Source organism: Sesamum indicum, linkage group LG5, assembly GCF_026168435.1.
Source record: "Sesamum indicum cultivar Baizhima isolate 11 linkage group LG5, ASM2616843v1, whole genome shotgun sequence".
In the NCBI taxonomy this organism is placed as follows: Eukaryota; Viridiplantae; Streptophyta; class Magnoliopsida; order Lamiales; family Pedaliaceae; genus Sesamum; species Sesamum indicum.
The window spans coordinates 1,927,576-1,940,793 of NC_142661.1; the positions used below are offsets into that span (position 1 = coordinate 1,927,576).

Consider the following 13,218-nt stretch of genomic DNA (forward strand, 5'->3'; position numbering starts at 1 on the left):
AAAATATATGAGGGTTGTTTGATTATAAAAAAAATTATTTGACCTATAATAAATTATTAATAAGTCAATCAGGGGTAATTTTTTTTTTGTTTTTTTTGTTTTTTTTGTTAATATCAACAAATTTGATGAATTTTGACCAATAGGGGCTTATTTGTTGGACAGAAGCAAACCTCAAAGATGCTAGATGTAATCTTTTTCAAACCATAGAGGGTTTATGTATGATTACACAAAACCTCAGGAGACGGAATGTAATTATCCCTACATATTATTATCTTTTGTTAGTCAAAATTTTAGTTTTGTTGTAAGTGTTAAAATCGCAAAACCGTTCCAAACCATTTAAAATCGCACCTTTGATTTTAATTTTAAAAAATTATTTTGTAAAATCATCAATGTCAATTCAATTTGAAAATAATTTAGAAAAATCTGGAATCGCATTGCGTTCACCCTGAACGTAATTGTGGCAAAATTATATTTATAGTCCTGTAGGATATAGTGTTCATCACTTTTAATCCTCTACTTTATGAAATTTTTAAAATGGTTTCAAATTTGAAAAAATTCGATAGGGAAAAGTATTATTTTAGTCCGCTAAGTATGTTAATTTTAATTTTAGTTCAGTAACTATGTCCATTTTTGTTTAGACTCAGTAACTTACGAAATTGTTTACTTTTAGTCCTCTGGCAGATTTTTGGACAATTTTACCCCTATGAGTGCATATGGACTAAAACTGGTAAAATTGTCCGAAAATCTGCCAAAGGACTAAAGTAAGCAATTTCGTAAGTTACTGAATCTAAACAAAAATGGACATAGTTATCGGACTAAAATTAAAATTAGGCATACTTAGCAGACTAAAATAATACTTTTCCCAAATTCGATATATTTAGTCCTTTAATTGAGTTTTTTCAATTTCCCCAGCAGACTAAAATTGAGTTTTTTCAATTTTGAGGGACCGCTTTGAAATTTCATAAAAATATAATTAAATGTGTCAAAATTTTTTAATTTTGAAATTATTCTGAATATTTTGTAAAATAAATAACTAAAAATATTGAACTTATCTTATGAGATTAAAAGTGTAATTTGGCCAGTAAATTGTGGATGAGGATCTTAATTGGGCCTAGAAGAAGAGATTATCTATTGGGCCTGGGCCCAATTGTTACAGATGGTAATGATTAGTCACTGAGACAACACTATTTAGAAAATAGTACAGACTACAGAATACATGTCAACAAAAAGTGCAGACTGCACACTACGCTTTTACTACTCGGAATTACTAAGAAAAATCTCTCTCTACCTCTGAGGTATTGTCTCCATTTCAAGATCTTCCTTTTTCTTTCACTCTTAGTATTTTTTTTTTAAAAATTTTAAATAAAGCATCTGATCTGGGTTGTGATGAAGTCTTGTTCCATTTGATTCTTGAACTTGAAAAGTTGGCCTTTTTTCTTTAGTTGCTCTATTCTCTGAAGTTTTTGATGCTTACAGAGAATTTAATGCAAAATACTTATTTATCCTTAAATTTTGACGAAAGGGATTCCGTATTTTGCGGTTTTGCATGTGTTTTGTGCGTTAAACTTCTTTCTTGCTGATTTTTTCTTGATGGCTTCTTGAGGAACAAATGAAATTTAGGGATTTACTGTTCATTTTTGTGGGGGTTTGATTTTTGCTCGAGTTTTTTCCTGTCTAATCCCTGGTTTAATATTTCTGCATGTTTGCAGGAAGCGGGTTCTTGTTGGATTTCGTTGGATTTTGTAGCTATAAACCCTTAGTCGTTTTCAAACATTGGTGTGCTAGTTTGGTGCTGTAGCTATATATGGGGAGATTCGGTTTTGTATGCGCTCTTGGTGGAAAAACGTCTTTTTTCTTGTGCTGAGAAGCAGTTTAGGGTATTGGGCAAGGCTGAGATATTTTTATGTAATTTAATCATCATATTTGAGGTGATCAAAACTTGAATTTATTAGTGTTGTTGTGGTAAATGGAGCAAGGTTTGGGTTCTGATTCAAATGCTCCTCCTGGGTCAATTGATAAGTCTAGGGTATTAGATGTGAGACCTTTAAGATCCCTTGTCCCAGTTTTTCCAAGCCCACAGGGTATGTCTTCAATTTCGACACCCCAGCCGGCACCCTTTGTTTGCGTGCCGCCTTCTGGTCCTTTTCCCTCTGGAGTTCAACCATTTTACCCTTTCATGGTTCAAAATGATTCTCAGCGCACATCGGGTGGTCAAAACCAACCAAGTAACTTTGGTTTCGGTACTAATATACCAGCTCCTGTTCCACTGAATTCATTTAGGACTCCACCAGCACATGCGAATGGAGGTCCTGGTCGGCCTAAGAAGGCCTCTAAAGCTCGTGGATCAGGATCTATAGTTATAGAGGATGATGGCTATAGTGACTCGCTGAATCATAGCGACCAGTATGTTAGTGGGTTTAGCATGCATGTAACTGATGACGATGCCAGTAATTCAGTGAAGCGAAGGGGTCGGCCGAGGAAGAGAAGAATTGAGAACGGGGAAGAGTTTGATGTTGAATCCCTAGTTAATAGCTTCTTGACGGTGTTTAAGCTTAAGGAATTTGATGACTTTAGAAGATCTAGTGGTGACAAGGATACCGTTGGAACCATACTCTTGGCGTTTGATTTGCTTCGGAGAAGGCTTACTCAACTTGAAGAATCAAAGGATTTAGCCCCTGGGATTGCCAGACGTCCAGACCTGAAAGCTGCTACACTTTTGATGACAAAAGGAGTCCGGACAAACAGCACGAAGAGGATTGGTCATGTACCTGGGGTTGAAATTGGTGATATTTTTTTCTTCAGAATGGAGCTGTGCTTGGTGGGCTTGCATGCTCCAAGCATGGCAGGAATAGATTATATGAGTGTCAAGATTACCATGGATGAGGAACCTGTGGCTGTCAGCATAGTTTCATCTGGAGGATATGATGACGATGGGGATGATTGTGATGTGTTAATTTACAGTGGCCAGGGTGGAGTGCAAAGGAGAGATGGACAAATGTTTGATCAGAAGCTTGAAAGAGGAAATCTTGCTTTAGAAAAGAGCTTGCATCGTGCCAATGATGTAAGGGTTGTAAGGGGTATAAAGGATATTGCCGGTTCAAATGGAAAGATCTATGTTTATGATGGTCTATACAAAATCCAGGAGTCATGGGTGGAAAAGAATAAGTCTGGGTGCAATGTTTTCAAGTATAAGTTGGTTAGGGTACCTGGGCAGCCAGAAGCTTTTTCTTTGTGGAAATCAATTCAGCAGTGGAAGGACGGAACTGCTACTCGGACTGGCATTATTCTTCCTGATCTGACTTCAGGTGCTGAGAGTCTGCCTGTTGCTCTTGTGAATGATGTTGACAGTGAGAAGGGCCCTGCTCATTTCACCTACATTCCTACTCTCAAATATTCCCAACCTTTCCCCGCACCTAAACCTTCAACGGGTTGTCATTGCTTGGGTGGATGTCAACCAGGTGATACCAACTGCCCTTGCAGCCAGAGAAATGATGGCTTCCTCCCCTATTCATCTCTTGGGGTTCTTTTGACTAACAAATCCTTGATACATGAGTGTGGATTGACTTGTGCATGTCCTCCAAACTGCCGGAATCGTATGTCTCAAGCAGGAATAAAAGTCCGTCTGGAGGTTTTCAAGACAAAGAATAGAGGCTGGGGACTTAGGTCTTGGGATCCAATCCGTGCTGGAGGTTTTATTTGTGAGTATGCAGGGGATATCATTAAAGCGTCCACTGCAGGTGATCTTGGGAATGAAAATGATGATAATTATATATTTGATGCCTCCCGCCACTACGAGGCATTAGAACCTGTTCATGATTCTACTAATTCCAAGAAAGCCCCATTCCCTCTTGTTATAAGTGCAAAAAACAATGGAAACGTAGCCCGTTTCATGAATCATAGTTGTACACCAAATGTATTCTGGCAGCCGGTTTTGCGTGAAAGTAACAATGATGTGTTTCTCCATATTGCTTTCTTTGCCATTCGGCATATCCCACCCATGCAAGAGGTAACATATGATTATGGGATAGTTCCGCCTGAGAAAGCAGACAAAGGAAAGAAGAAGTGCTTGTGTGGATCTGTGAAGTGCCGAGGGTACTTCTATTGATGATGTCAATTAATGAAACGGATGCATTTTGGTGCTTGATGCCTTTGCATAAAGGTTAGCTTTTATCGGTTTCTGATCACCTCTATATTTTCTGAATTATATACGTAGCCGTTGGCATCTCCCATTATGGTGTAACTGCCGTCTGTGCACTTTCTAGTGCCTATATGTACTTAGAACTTTTACTAGTGAGAAAACCTAGACCAAAAAAATTGACCAAAAACAGAAGAATGACGTTAGATTTATAATACCTTTAACTGCAAAATTAATCGAAATTCGCAAACAGATACTTCTTAGTTCAAATTTGTCAAGAAAGTTATTCCTTTAATAGATCAGTATCAACGGGAACAAGGGAGTTGGTCATTTAATTACTCAGGTTTGCGTTGTTGCATTTAAGAAAAACTTCCATGCCTGCAATATCACGTGTGTTTTTTGTGGATGTCAAACTTTTTTGTGGATGTCAAACGTATTGGAGAGAAAGTCTAACATTCTATAAATCAGCTGTTCTTAGATTCTGTGCTGATTACATGGTTATGTTAGTCGGTAGTGTTGGTGCACTTTGTAATAGTGATCGATCAATTTTTATTTCTCTTCCATGTTTGAAAGATAGCTTTAACGTTACCACATTTCACTCCTTCATCAGTGATCCATCTATTGACTTTATTTGATACGATGATTTTGGTAAGGAAATATAATGAGTCAATTATACAATGACACTATTTCACTCTTCACTTTCCTCGATTTCTTGACTCGCCGCATTTGGTTATAATAAGTCCTACTTCACATTTTATGCTCAATGATAAATCCATCTCTAGACTAATCAACGAATCTGCTAATCCCATATAGGTACAATGCCAGCAGCCTGAAGAACACAACTTTGTGGATTTCAGGTAAATTAACATGCCTCTCTATGTCTTGACGTATATGTAGCACAAGCCAACAAAGTAAATCTTACCGTCCTGCGCTTCATTTTTTTCTCAGTTCATGGCAGTTGATAGTAGGGACGAGCTCGCCCCAGACTGTAGTTTTTGGAGTTGCCTATGATGCAGGTGAACCAGAACTTTTTTCGGGATGGTAGCGTATGGACTTACCGATAGTTGTTGTAATTTGTGTAGTTTGTCGATGTACAATACCGTTATTATTTGTGTTAGAATTCATGATTTAGAACTCGGCGAGGCAGGGTTCTTGAAACCTCACAAGCTTCCTTCATGTTTTGGCTGCTCCTCCTCAACTCAAGTTTTGTCTTAACTGTTAGATCAGTTCCCTGGGATGGTTTAGAATGTCCCTTTACATTTTCATGCTCCATGAGTCTCATTTTTCTTCAGTGTGAATTTTGTGACATTTTAGACGTCAGTATGTGATTGAGATATACATTTTTTAATAAAAAAATATAATTATCGATAATTATATTTACACATTTTATGAAAATATGAAATTGTACTTTCTCGTTAGAAAAAAATTAAAATTACATTTACACTCTCTAAAAATTGTTAGTTTACAATTGTACTTTTTTTTAGGATTGAACGGTAAATACGAACCCAAATAAAATTTTGTGTATAAACTTTTAATTTTATTCTCTATTTAGTATTTTTTTTAAATTTATTATATGTATAAAGTCAAAAGGGTGTAATTATAAGTTTGTCATTCGATATACAGAATGTTAAACGAACCTTAAAATTAAAAGTTGACGTAATTTTCTGTTAACGTCAGCATGTCCTATTCAAATTCATACATGAATTGTATAATTGTAAATATAGAATTCTCTTATAAGCAATGCAAGTGTAATTTCAAAAAAAATTTAGAAAAATGTAAAATTTTACATTTTTAGGGGCGTTTAATGTAATTAATTGTTATATTTCATCAAAACATATCCTAACTATGCCACACTCACATGTTTTTACGATTTTGGTCCTCATACATAGTCATTCGTGCAAGTTTGATCCTCAAATAATTTGAAGTTGCAGTTTTAATCCTTAAACTATTATTTTTTTTTGACATTTTTATCCCTTCTTTGAATAAAACTATTAAAATTTACACGAGTTTCATTTAAAAGTGAAAAAAAATATAATTTTTATTCTATTTTTGGTTTTTTCAATGTTGGGTTCGATGTGATTTGTTTAATTCTTTTTCAAGCTTAAAAAGAGGAAAAAGAATTATAATATATATATATATATATATATAATCTTAACAAAATATTATTAATGATACAATTAATATGATCAAAATATAATTCATTAGTTGTAATGTATTTGTATCAAAAAATTAATATGCACAAACATATCATAAAATTCATTCTTATCTTTTAACTAAACTTTATTTATATGTAAATAAATCTAATAAACAAAAGATATTTATGACCTTTGGAAAAGAATTAAAATATGATTCAGTAATTTAAGAATAAGTTTGGAAAAAAATTAAAAAAATAATTTACATATTACTTTTTAGTTAAATATTATTTTGAGAATATCTATTACTTTATATTTAATATGATACAATTAATATATAATCAATTATTTCTTTATACGTAATGTGATATAAATATTTATTTTCTATTTTTTCAAATATTTTTTAAACCGTAGCATTGTTTAAATTATTTAACATATTAGTGTTGTTCAAGCTTTTTAAGCCAATAACTATATAAAAAAAGAAAGCATCAGAAAAATTAATTTGGTCCATAAATTAAATAACCATTAACTGAAATAATTTCTAACTCATTAATTATATGTATGAAAAAATCGGTGCTCAATTGGATCATATTACAAAAATTTGTAAATTACAAAAAATCCGTGCGGAATTCGATCATATTACAAAAATAAATTTTAGATGTTGTCATTTCTATTTTTAATTACTAGTGCTACGTTTTTTGTGAATCTTTACATAAAGGCATTAGCAATTAGTAATGTAGGAGCAGTACTGTAGCAGTTACGTACACTACTAACAATATATCAGTATTGAATACCTAATTCATATTTTTATTACTTCAATTATGTATTAAAATTTATCTGTTCACACATAAAATTCTAATGAATGTATTTTCAACCTGTTATATAGTGCATTTAACGCTTGATTACAAATTTCTTCAACTTAGACCATTTAAATCTTTTGTACTCATAATTTTTCCTATTTCACTGAAATATTTTCAAATTTTCAAATTTGAGGACAATATACCAATAATACATACTTAATTCTAAATTTTTTATTTAAATTTTATATATCATGTTTTTTAATTCCAAATATAAAGTCCAATAAAATCATTTTGGAGACAATACTATAATATGTTTAATTATTCATTAAAATTATACTTATTATTTAAAAAATAAAAAGAAATGCCTCAATAAAAAAATTACTTAACATAAATATATATATTATATTTCACTAACAAACAAAATACTATATACATACACATATATATATTACTAAATATATATATTAAAAGACATGATTTGACAATGAACAATACCTTTTGTCTCCTAAATCTCAACATCAAACCTACACCACTTATTTTACAATATTTTATATTATATCAAAACACAAATCCAAACATACGATTTATCTCAAAACACATACTAACTTATCTCTATTTTTCTCTCTTTATCTCCAAAACACCAAAACAAAAACATCCAAAACATTAATCCAAACAAATGAATATTTCTTCAAGAAAAAAGAGATAAAATGGATCAAAATTTGAAAAATAGCATAAAATGGGTGAAAAATAATTATTTTTTCTCTTGCAAATAAATTTTTTGTTAATTCTAAAGATTTTGTTAAAAAAATAACTAAAATATAAAAAAATAATAATTGGAGGATCAAAATTAGCATATCAAATGATTTAAGAGCCAAAATTGGCCGAGTAAGGAGACGTACTTATCCAACATTTTCTTGATATCATCATATTGTGTACGTATTGCGAAATAAAGCATGCAAATCTCCCAAATCCGTTGCCCGCGGAGAATCCGCTTGAATTCGGGAATCCTCAAAAACAAATCGTCACAAGTTCCAAGAATAGTTAGTTTGCATTACGAGAGAGAGAGAGAAGGACAAGACATTATTGGAGGGATTGTGTTTTGAGAGAGGATGTAGAGCAGGGGTAGCTGGTAGTGCTAAAATATTTAGGGGAAAAAGAGAGAAAGCCTTCGGAAAATTTCCCTCTTTTCCATGTTTTAACCAGGCCCTTTTCACAAAATCTTGATCCCCTCTCACACCCATTGATTGATTGAGTTGTTCTTGTTTTTGCATGTGAAATAGCAGAATAAGGGAAAACGAGAGGGAAAAAAAATAAAAGAACGAGAAGGAAACCAGCCCATGCAAGAATAGAAAGGCTAACGTAGATAAAGAGTTAGTTGTTTTCCGATGGGTGGGACGAATAATCAAGATTTTGTTGCTCCACCCTCCAAAGCTACGGATCCTCCTGCTGTGAAGAAGAGGCGTTATCAAGTTTGGAGGGGTCGCAATGTAAAAATCTTTCTTGCCCTTTTTCTTTCTTGGTTTTCCTTGTTTGCATTCTCTTGTTGCTTTTGTGTGTGTTTTTCTTCAATGGGCTTTGTGAATTTTCGAGATTTTTTGGATTATATGGGCCAAGGAATCTTCAGCGGAAATTGGGTTGTGAGAACAGAATCGAGTTTATTACTTTTGATGGAATGATCCTTTAGTTTGTGCTTGGTGATCAAAATAATCTTATGTTAATATGTTGTTATGGGATAAAGATCAAGAATCTCTGTTGTACTTAGTTTTTCTAGTGCATGGAATGATGCTTTTGGAGTTGCTCTAGTAAACTATAGCATTTTGCAGATATTAAATCGACATTGTGAGCTCAAAGTAGATTGATGATTCTTGGTGTTTCCTTATAATTTGGTTCAGAAATTACAGTGATGCAAATTATAACAACTAATACAGTATCCCTTTAGACCGTTGGGATGCAGTACGTCCTCAGCTCCTCATCAATTTTTACTTAATTTGATGAGGTAGGGGAAAGCTTGAAAAGGTGTACGAGCATATGCTCTTCAGAAAACTATGCAAGAAATCATTTTTCTTGGTAGCTTTTATTCCTTCGGTAAGATCTGAATTGAATCTATTGCTGTGTAAGAAGCATCACTTTTGGAACTATTGAAAACTTGGTTTGTTCTATGTATTTACAAATTTTAAGAGCTAAGAGACAAGTACATTGCTACCTTACTATCAGTTTCAGTATACTCGAGAGTTGCTCTTTCACTGCTTTCAGTTCGCATGTTTGCTCACTTGTCTTGTATTCAGCTGTTTCAGCTCAAGTAAATCTATATAGTGCTTTTCTCATGTATGAAGAACCCTCCACCTCAGTTGTTTTTGGGGTTTGTATAACCTACTCTTTTGATAGGAAACGGGACCTCCAATATTCTTGGTTTCTAGTTCTTTACTGTTCCAATCTTCATTTGATGGATAAGATGCCAAACTAATGATTTGTTGCAGAACTGTTTTGTTCAACGTTTACTGATAAGTTTTAATGGTTAACTATACAACATATTTTCTTCTTAAGAATTGCATTTAAACCTTTATTGCATATTTCACTTCAATTTCACTTCCACATGCCGGTAAGACCTAGTCAGCGATTCCTCCAACGTTTAAGCTGACCTACTCTTGGATTTCAACAATTTATGGTCTTATCTTTATGGAGGATGTGTAACATGCGGCCATATGGCTGGTGCCACAGCATTTATTTATTTATTTCCCTTTTTTAGATGTGTTTTTGCATATGCTTGAGAAACACTGTCTAAACTGCTTCCTAGAATGCTTGGTATTTCTGCCAAATACAAATAGTCATCAGCTATAAAAAAATACTATATTTCCTATTGCATGATAAGTAAACTGCACTTATGCTGGTTGTTTACTCTTTTCTTACTCCCGTGTTAATGGAGGGGTTTCTTTGTACAATGTAAATGTCCAAGGTTACCTAAATTACTTTTAACAGTTAAGAGAATTCCACAAAATCAATTCACTGTTCCTTTAACTTGTCAGAAATTTTTGTGTGGCGGGAGATTGATCTTTGGTCCTGATGGGGCATCAATCCTTTTATCTGCCTTCCTCATAGGGGGGCCTGCACTAACATTCTGTATCCAGATGGTTTTTAGGATTCCAAAAGTCGACGTTGTGTACGAGCATGTCGTATTAATTGTTGGACTAGTCCTGACAGTTATGGTGCGTAAACCATATATATTTTAGAAAAAACAATCATGTGACCGTCTCTATGAACTATGGTTATTAAGCATCATTCTGACTTTTTTCAGGACTTGATTTTTCTCTTCTTGACATCTGCAAGAAATCCTGGAATAGTTCCTAGGAACTCATGGCCTCCTGAATCAGATAACTCATGTCATTCCACTACATCCATGGACTGGATCAATGCTACAACTCCCGACTTGAAACTACCGAGAACAAAGGATATTTATCTTAATGGCTACACGATTAAAGTGAAATATTGTGATACTTGTTTGTTATATCGCCCACCACGTGCATCTCATTGCTCAATCTGCAACAACTGTGTCCAGAGGTTTGATCATCACTGTCCATGGGTTGGCCAGTGCATCGGAGTTGTAAGTACTAGGATCATAATCTGTGCCTAAAAATTCTCATTCATTAACATATATGACAAACTGTTACAACTACCAATTTTGCTGATTCTCTAGTTCTACACAATGGCTCTGTTGTTTTACAAGTATAGTCCTTAATGTTGATGCGCCTTTACATTTACCAGTCAATTTCTTGCGATTTGTTATATAATGTATATGGAGTTGTATATCTTTCATAACCCTTTTGCCACTTTGTCTCTATCGTATTGTAGATCACAATTCATACTGGTTGCTATCATCAAGCAATGCTGTTTAACCAAGAAAGAAAAATCAGCAAAAGATACAATCAACTAAGTAGAATGACAGTAAATAATCAATGATTCTCAGGCGATGACTGAAATTTACTTGGCTTAGGTAATATGGCATCGGAATCTGAAAAGAAACATCAGTTCAAACCAAAATAAATATTCGTGATTTCTTCCTTCATCGTGTTCTTCTCATATTATTTCTCTTCTCCTGTTTTTGTGCAAAATCCTTAGTATATTCTTATTCAGCTTGTACAAATAAGAAACAATCATATTATTATACAGTCTTCAAACTTTTGACTATTTTGCTAGTGTTGGCTTTTTTTATTTCCTTCATTTTCTTGGAAACAGACTAACATGCCTCGTGCTGATTTGATGCAGCGGAACTACCGGACTTTCTTCTTATTCGTATCAACATCAACAATCTTGTGCATATATGTTTTCACATTCTCTTTACTGCAGATCATCAACACACCAGGTGACCTATGGACTGTTATGTCAAGGGATGTCATCTCAGTCTTTCTAATATTTTACTGCTTCATTGCGGTGTGGTTCGTTGGTGGGCTTAGCGTCTTCCATTTCTATTTGATCTGCACCAATCAGGTTAGCGACTTTCTGTTACGAGACTAAAGCAAATTCATGAGAGGAGAGCAAAACTCATGAAATACTTGTCCGATTTTCTGTTTCTTTTAAATGAAATATACAAATATAATTCGTGAAAATCAGAATTCTGCAGTAAACTGTTGGTTGCTAATGCAATTTCGTGCAGCTTGAGTTGTGCTTATACCTGAAATGTCGTGGTAAAACCGGTGACCGTTTAGAATTAAACAGTTTGGTTCTATGAATACATCCTAACATGTTATTTTAGCGACTTTAACAGACAACATATGAGAACTTCCGGTACCGTTATGACAAGAAAGAAAATCCATATAACCAGGGGGTGTTTAAGAACCTCGTGGAAATCTTTTTCTCGAAATCAGTACCATCTATGGTCAATTTCCGTGAATGGGTGACTGAAGAAGAAGATGCAGGTGTAGAATCCATAACTAATAAATTGAGTGAGGACATTATGAAGTCGACCAAGAAGACAGGCGCTGAACTTGCTCTGCAGGACTTGGACTATAAGGGAATCGAAGACAGTTTGAAGAAGGACAATGGAGGAAAGGTTGCCCTCGAACCGTTCTTCTTGGATCCAGCCCAAGAAGAAAAGGATGGCACTGGAGATAGCACCGTTGATGGTCATGGGACTGAGGATAGCTCCCGTAGTACATAATTTGTTGTGCTTCACAGATAAGGTAGTTTATGCGTTGTTTGTGTTCGTTTTTAAAGTGTTTTCTTTCTTGTGATAGAAGAAGATGAAGATGAGTGTGTTTTGGAGGTTTTATATGTTCGGTTTTGTATTTTGTATTAGTGAAGTTCTGATAAAGATAAGTTAAGACAAAATGAACTTTGTGTTTTGCAAACATAAGGGCAAACATTCATGACGTTTTTGGCTGTTTTTCAGACAGTCCGAAGAAAACACTAAGGAAATGACTGAGACGTTGAGATATGAAAATCCATCTTTGCTTATTACTGCTAACTTGATCATCCATTCTTGCAACATTAGTTTCTCATATTGTTGCCTTTAACTGCTTCATCTGTTTTTCCTGTCTCAGGCTGTGATCTGTTATTTCTCAGATGAGACCCGAGTGTCTGAAGATTTAACAGTTCGATTGACGGTCCGAAGCTACTACGAACCAGTTAAATGTAAAGTTAAAAACGTCCTTCATGCGTAATAGTCGCTCTTTCTCTTCTAAAGCGAGTGGAAGAGGCGCAGCCAAAATTTTTTGCTGCATATTGTGAAAGAAGACCCAAAAAAGCAGCCTTGAGTATTGAAATCTTGTAAAATTCTCTCCTCATACTGATGTGATAGAATTGATTCTGTCGGTATTATCATCCTCTTTTTTTGTTTGTTCAAAGTAGGATCTATATATTATTTCGTCACACCAGGAAAATCTATTGAAGAATTATTACAGCATGTCTTTGGAGGGATCAATAAAAGGGAATGTAATGCTTCTGGATTGGAGTGGAAAAAGGCAAAAGGCACAAGAGAATTTTGTTGCAGCATTGTTTATGTTTTGTCCCTGCTGAGTCTATGAGCAGCAGTCTTTCTTGTTTACCACTGGGCTGATTGAGACAGACAGACACACAGTCTTTTAACAACTCTGTCTTGCTTCAATCACAACATTGTTGTCTATTTTTGGCTCTTCTATGGCAAGGGGTTGGGGTTCGG

General features: G+C 34.3%; 2 protein-coding genes across 4 annotated transcripts; both read left to right on the forward strand.

Annotated features, from left to right (window-relative positions):
- Positions 1–1,201: 1,201 nt before the first annotated feature.
- Positions 1,202–5,405, forward strand: LOC105162817 (histone-lysine N-methyltransferase, H3 lysine-9 specific SUVH1). Its single transcript, XM_011080934.3, has 4 exons — positions 1,202–1,295; positions 1,710–4,159; positions 4,949–4,992; positions 5,084–5,405. Exon 2 carries the CDS (start codon positions 1,967–1,969, stop codon positions 4,103–4,105), a length of 2,139 nt encoding a protein of 712 aa, XP_011079236.1. The 5' UTR covers positions 1,202–1,295; positions 1,710–1,966; the 3' UTR covers positions 4,106–4,159; positions 4,949–4,992; positions 5,084–5,405.
- A 2,600-nt stretch (positions 5,406–8,005) lies between these two features.
- LOC105162816 (putative protein S-acyltransferase 1) lies at positions 8,006–13,002 on the forward strand. 3 transcript variants are annotated; one of them, XM_011080932.3, is made up of 6 exons: positions 8,006–8,554; positions 10,193–10,270; positions 10,360–10,665; positions 11,328–11,549; positions 11,827–12,241; positions 12,602–13,002. In XM_011080932.3, exons 1-5 carry the CDS (start codon positions 8,453–8,455, stop codon positions 12,217–12,219), a joined length of 1,101 nt encoding a protein of 366 aa, XP_011079234.1. In that variant the 5' UTR covers positions 8,006–8,452; the 3' UTR covers positions 12,220–12,241; positions 12,602–13,002. The 3 variants fall into 3 exon arrangements, with proteins under 3 accessions (XP_011079234.1, XP_011079235.1, XP_011079233.1); XM_011080931.3 differs by having other exon boundaries at positions 8,008–8,554; positions 10,091–10,270; XM_011080933.3 differs by lacking the exon at positions 10,193–10,270.
- Positions 13,003–13,218: the final 216 nt, after the last annotated feature.

Bases quoted from the DNA above. Each gene is read 5' to 3' on its own strand.
- LOC105162817 (XM_011080934.3), top strand. From the start codon at position 1,967: ATGGAGCAAGGTTTGGGTTCTGATTCAAATGCTCCTCCTGGGTCAATT.
- LOC105162816 (XM_011080931.3), top strand. From the start codon at position 8,453: ATGGGTGGGACGAATAATCAAGATTTTGTTGCTCCACCCTCCAAAGCT. The intron at 8,555-10,090 runs GTAAAAATCTTT...TTAACTTGTCAG, and splicing joins AAGTTTGGAGGGGTCGCAAT to AAATTTTTGTGTGGCGGGAG. The intron at 11,550-11,826 runs GTTAGCGACTTT...CGACTTTAACAG, and splicing joins ATTTGATCTGCACCAATCAG to ACAACATATGAGAACTTCCG.